We start from the raw sequence: 6,000 nt of genomic DNA on the forward strand, positions 1-6,000 counted from the left end.
GTAGATTGGAATGAGGGGTCATAAGTTAAGGGTTAGGGGGAAAAACTTAAGAAGTAACATAAGAGGAAGCTTCTTCACTCAGAGAGTGGTGGCTGAGTGGAATGACCTTCCAGAAGAGGTAGTTGCAGCAGGGTCAATTTTGTCATTTAAGAGGAGATTGGATGAGTACATGGATGTGAGGGGATTGGAGGGTTATGGGCAGGGAGTAGGTAGGTGAACTAGTGGAGTTTCAGTTAAATCGGTGCGGACTAGAAGGGCCGATATGGCCTGTTTCCATACTATAATTGTTATATGGTTATATTTTAAATAAGATCTGTTTTAAAGTGTTTGTATGTGACCTACATTAAAAAAAACCTGCCCAAATTTATCTCCAAAAATCATATCTATATATAATACAAACACAATATAATCTGTCACATAGCGACCTGGGTTCGAATCGGGCTCTGTCTGTAAGGAATTTCTACGTTTTTCCTGTGTCTGTGTGGGTTTCCTCCAGATGCTCCAGTTACCCCCCCCCCCCATCCTTCAAAAGGTATGGGTTTATTGGGTGTAACTGGGTGGCGCAGGCTCTCGGGCCGTAAGGTATGTCAAAAAATTTTTTTTGAATTAAATTCATTTTTTCTCTTAATAAAGGAGACCCAATCAACCAAGAATCCAACTTCAATTAAGGACTTGGGAAATCTTCCCAGAGAGTCTGTTGTAAAAGAATCTCAGGGAAAGTTGGGTTAACACAATTGAAGGCAGGGGTGCAGCTGAAAAACTGCACTGGCACAGACACCAGGGCCAAATGAGTTCTTTGTGCATTTGGTCAGCGCACGGAAAAGATTCTTTCACCCACTGGATCCACATCAGCCATGCTGCACCCATTTACGCCAATCCTATTTTAGCTTCCTCACATGCACCTCAACACCTGCCACTCACCTTTATTTCAATCAATCTGAAATGGGCAGCAGCCTTGTAAAACCAACATTGAATTTTTACCATAATATAATACTGTTCCTGCTGTGTTTTGTTCTGCAGCACTTTACCTGGCATCCTATGAAAGTGAAGGCCCTGAGAATCATGTTGAAAAGGAGAGGTGGAAGACTCTAAGGTAGACATCAAAACTCGGCATTCATCGGATGAGTTATTACAGAGTAAACCATATATTTAAAATCAGAAATAATTACATTCCTTTTCTTTTGATCTGAGGATCAATAAGATCAGTGTGCTTTGATGTATTGGTGATAGTGAGCTTTCACTTTAATCTCCATTGAACTTTTTGCCAGACCATGACAAATGTTTGAGATTGAAATATCAATAGCAGAGAGAAATCCAGCAGTTACTTTGTAGATGGATTGCATCCACACTAATCCTTCTATAAATTGTGATGGGCAGGGGACACATCCACAAAGTGTCCTGCATTCCCTGTGGATTTCAAATGCTGCATCCCTGTAAAAAGGATTCATGGCAATAATTGGACAGAGAAAAAGTTGATTCTTATCCTTAATTCTATTGTAAAATTCACATTTTATAATTTAAAAATATTAAAACAAAATCAGGACATATGACTTCGCAGTTTAAAGATTACAATATAGTAAAATTCCTGTTATCAGGAATTGAAGCAACCAGCAAAAAAATCTCAGAAAGTAAATACATAAAAAAAAATTTTAAATTGACCCCATCTAGTGGTTAGTTCCCCAATCACTCAACATGCAATCTCAAGCAACCGGAAAATTCACTTATCCAGCATCTAACAATCCCCATAGGTGCTGGATACCGCGGGGGCGGGGGGGGTGGGTGGAGGATTACTGCATTTACCTATACTCTGAAGGTTCACAACAGTGGTGTTGTGGAGTAAAAGCGGTAGATACTGAGGATGAGGTTGGCGATGGGGGGTGGGGGGAGATGGATTGGAGGAGTAGTGGATCAGGCAGTGCAGAATGGCAATGCGTTTTGTGTGAGGGAACACCCGAGCATGGGGCCTTGGGAGACAAAGGCCTAGCTACCTGAGTTGGAACGATTAATGTGTGGATGATTGTCCTAATGTCAAAAATGGAGCAGCACAAAATCCTGGAGAGTTGTTTGAGTGCAGTGGATGGTGGCGGTAGAGATACAAGGCTCTGGAGGAATTTAAAAACCAGGATATTAAGTGCCAGAATTGATCAATGACCATGGGAGTGGGGAGAAGGGGGGTATAGGATTATGTAAAAGGGCATGAAGTAGGAATGGAAAGTTTCTGGGGAACGGAATGGAGACTGAGCAAGGAGTTCATGAACTGGCTACTTAAAATCTCAGGATGCACATTATAGCTAAATATATGCTGGAAACTCAGCAATTAGAGTTTCCATTGTAATTGAAATAATAACTCACCCGAGAAAAGAATTTGAGTGCTAAGACTACCATTATTTTTGTCACATAAAAGTGTTAAGTTGCTGCTCCTGTTCAACTAATTGGTTGAAAAGTATTTTTTTTTCTTTCAGATCAACACTTCTAACCAGGGTTTAGATTAGACAATAGTGCTTTATAATTGGCCCCAAATGTACAATGTTTTGCAGTAACTTCAAGAACAGGAGACTTGGACCTGAGTGGATAAAGAATTCATGCGCTAAGGACCATGAATCTAAATGAGAGCAAAACAGGAATTGGATGCCAAATGTGCGTTTTTATGTGTTCTGCCTGATGTTAGCGACTTCATTGTGAACTGAGACTCTCGAGAGGAGTTACCCTTGGTTCCAAACCTCTGCATTTGACACCTGTTTTGCGAATCAATCCTTTGATTTTTTTTTACAGCTGTTTACTCCCTGCTGTTTCAGACAGAACTTCAGGACTGGGTGCTGGTCTCCGCCTGGTCTTCTAAATACTGGAATTAAAATGAAACTTAAATGGCTGCTGGTCAGTATCATGGGAAAAATTGCTGACATAATGTTCATGACAATGGTTGCACATGTATAATTACTGTACTGGATTGCAACAGATTTGTATGATATGATTAGTTAGGTAAATCTATGACCAAAACAATTTACATGGAACATGTTGTAAATACGTCATGTTGAATTACTTCCAGCAGGGCTTTGGAATACACTGAGATTTAAAATAACATTGGAAATGATAGAATGTTATTTTGGTATTTGTAAGAATTAATTTAAAAGAAAATATTGTTGGTTAATTACCATAAACAACAATGTTGACAGAAAAGCAGGGACACTCGCAGGTTTATTGATGAAATTGTAACCTATCGATTTAATGCTCTCTAAGTCGCATCAGCATTCGGATTGTAAAATATCCTGCGTTGCGAAGTGTCTAGAATTTGCTTGCAGTTGCTATCAGCGTTTGGAAATATTTATTCCAGATGCATCCATAAAGATATGCAGTCTTTTGGAGAAAAATGAATGTTGGTCTGATAACTTAAGGATCCAGTGATTCATTAATTGAACTGATAAGATGATGTACATGTTTTTATAAAGCATGTGAATGATGGGCGAATTTGTAGGGTTTTCCTGCCATTATCTTTTTGTTTAAAAAACCAGACATTCTAGTGTGTTTAACTTATCTGTATATAATTTATACTTTTATGTGTACAGCATAATGTATTCTAAATGCCTAGATTGCTTGGAAGGGATTTTTTTTAATGTGGAGATTTTGTAAATGATGAATTTTCTTTAATTGTGTAATATTAATTTTATACTGAATTTGGCATAGTTCATTCTACAGATTACTGATGTAATAGAGAGAGAATTCTAGTTTGACAGTTTAATACAGCAGCAATCTTGTAGTGTCAGCAAGTAATTGGTTGAATTTGTCTGAAAGTTCAATATTTTTCTGCATTAAAATTGTGGGATCAAATGGCAGCATTACTGCCATAAAGTAGGAGTGATTTCACCTGCCCCCTACATGAGGCAGGTCCACCCACTCTACACTTCCCACCATGTGTGGACCGAGAGATGGCAACCCTCCTACTGAGCTCTGCGAAATGGTGCTATTGATCTGTTGTGGATGGTGGGGATAAAGGGGGGATTTTTGCATCATAAACACATTAGATGAATATGGTGAATATGTACAAATGTGTGGAAAATTGTTAACCAAGGGGTGGCACAGTTAACGTAGCGGTTAGCGCAAGGCCGTTACAGCACCGGGGTTCGAATCCTGCGCTGTCTGTAAGGAATTCTCCCTGTGTTTTACCCAGGAGCTCTAGTTTCCTCCCAGTCTTCAAAAAAAACGTACCGTGGGTTGTAGGTCAATTGGGTGCAATTGGGCGGCATGAGCTTGGTGCGGAAAGGGCCTGTTACAGTGCTGTATGTCTAAATTTAAAATGTAAACATTTATGGTGAATTGACCACACATATTATGTGCACTGCGGGAGGGAACATAGAAATGATGACCCAAAAATACAAAACTGAAAATAACTTGAAATTAAACGATTTTGTTGATCAGTGAAAACTCCAGTATGTAATATCAACCAAATTCAGTATAATGGTGCTTTTTATTTCAAGTTATGAATTCTTGAAGTGGAAAAAGCATACGAGATAATTCTATATCTGTCCACAATTCTGCATTGTCTTAGTAGTTCAGAGTTTCCTGTCAGACGGGTAACAACGAAGTGAGACTTTTTAACAAGTGGTAGTATTTTAAAATATTTACTCAAGTTTGTGCATGAGAGAATGAAGGGCATGGTAGCAGATAAATACATCTGACTTGTTCTTGTTTGGTGAATTGAAATATATGATTTTGCACCTGAGTTAAACAGTAAAACCCATGTTATCTGGAAGTCAACAAACCGGCAGCCTCAAGCAACTGGGAAAAAAAATTCAGAAAATAAATAGGTTAAAAAAATTTGTAAGTTTAAAATCGGCGCGCTTTGCCGATTCAATCCTGCAATACGCAATCTCAAGCAGTCGGAAAATACACTTACCTGGCATCTATGAATCCCCATAGGTGCCGGATACCAGGGGTTTTACTGTACAAGGAATAGGCTCACAAGAGTTATAATTGCTCACTGAAAATAATGTTTTAATAATAGTATTATTATCTCAGTCCTTGCCAATACTATGTAAGACACCTTAGAAAACCTCTCCCAGATTTTGGATCTGTAAAAAGTAAAAAATTGCTGCTTTATTTGGGAACGTGATTTATTTAGGAGTCAACCAGTACACCAAACTGGAAAATAGGAAAATTCCTTTAGATTTCAAGGAAGCCTTCAGGTATGCCAACCTTCCAGGTAACCAGCATTAATAAAAAAAAATCTGAAGGGTTTGTTCCTAGAAAATACAGTGTGGTTGTAATCTCGACCATCAGCAAGTATCAGTTGAATGCGAAATGTTTTTCTGTAATTTCTTTGACACGTTTCATCATTTCTTTAATGAATGCTGGACATTTATGTTCATTTGCATTTCATGCTGTTAATTGTCTGATGAAGCATACATTAAAAGATGACCAAGATCTGCTTGCAGAAACAATTGAAAATGGAGGGAAGAGTAGTAATGTCGACTGGACAGAAATAATTTTTAAAAAGTTGATGGAATTTTTCTCCTGGTCATTTTATTTTAAATACGATAGATTTGAACACAATAAGCTCAATGATCTATTACTGATCATACAGTATCTTCCAGCAGTGTACTGTTCTTCCAAATTCTTCATGGAAACAGGATCTCACTGAGAGATTAGCAACTGAAGTACATGAAATGCTGTGTCACTCTGATATGTATGCTTTAAATTTAGCCCAAAATAATGAGCCTTGTCCTGTTCTCGGGAGATAAATATTTGTTAAATTTTGCTTTTGTCTCCTTTCTCTCAATTCAGTCTTTCATTCCTTGTATTTTGCCTACTGCACTGAAGAGCTTATGTGCTAACTGAGCTGAACTGCTCAGCGTACCATATTGAACAGTTGTAATTATTACGGCAATTGATTTCACTTGGAGTATTGTGTACAGTTTGGTCTCTTTATCTGAGGAAACACATCCTTGCCATAGAGGGAGTGCAAAGAAGGTTCACTAGATCGATACCAGGAATGGCAGGATTTAC

General features: G+C 38.3%; 1 protein-coding gene across 4 annotated transcripts in view; it reads left to right on the forward strand.

The window, feature by feature from the left end:
• The window catches only part of rasgef1ba (RasGEF domain family, member 1Ba), a 119,985-nt gene extending 114,234 nt beyond the window's left edge, over positions 1-5,751 (forward strand). For 2 of the 4 annotated variants that reach the window (XM_069926725.1, XM_069926724.1), the window contains 2 exons: positions 1,021-1,093; positions 2,538-5,751. In XM_069926725.1, the coding sequence (XP_069782826.1) occupies positions 1,021-1,093; positions 2,538-2,610 (146 nt within the window). In that variant the 3' untranslated portion in view covers positions 2,611-5,751. Of the gene's footprint in view, positions 1-1,020; positions 1,094-2,462 lie in introns of all 4 variants that reach the window. The other 2 variants (XM_069926726.1, XM_069926727.1) reach the window with 2 other exon arrangements.
• The last annotated feature ends 249 nt before the right edge of the window (positions 5,752-6,000 follow it).

The sequence above is a fragment of the Narcine bancroftii genome, chromosome 3 (genome assembly GCF_036971445.1).
Source record: "Narcine bancroftii isolate sNarBan1 chromosome 3, sNarBan1.hap1, whole genome shotgun sequence".
NCBI lineage: Eukaryota > Metazoa > Chordata > Chondrichthyes > Torpediniformes > Narcinidae > Narcine > Narcine bancroftii.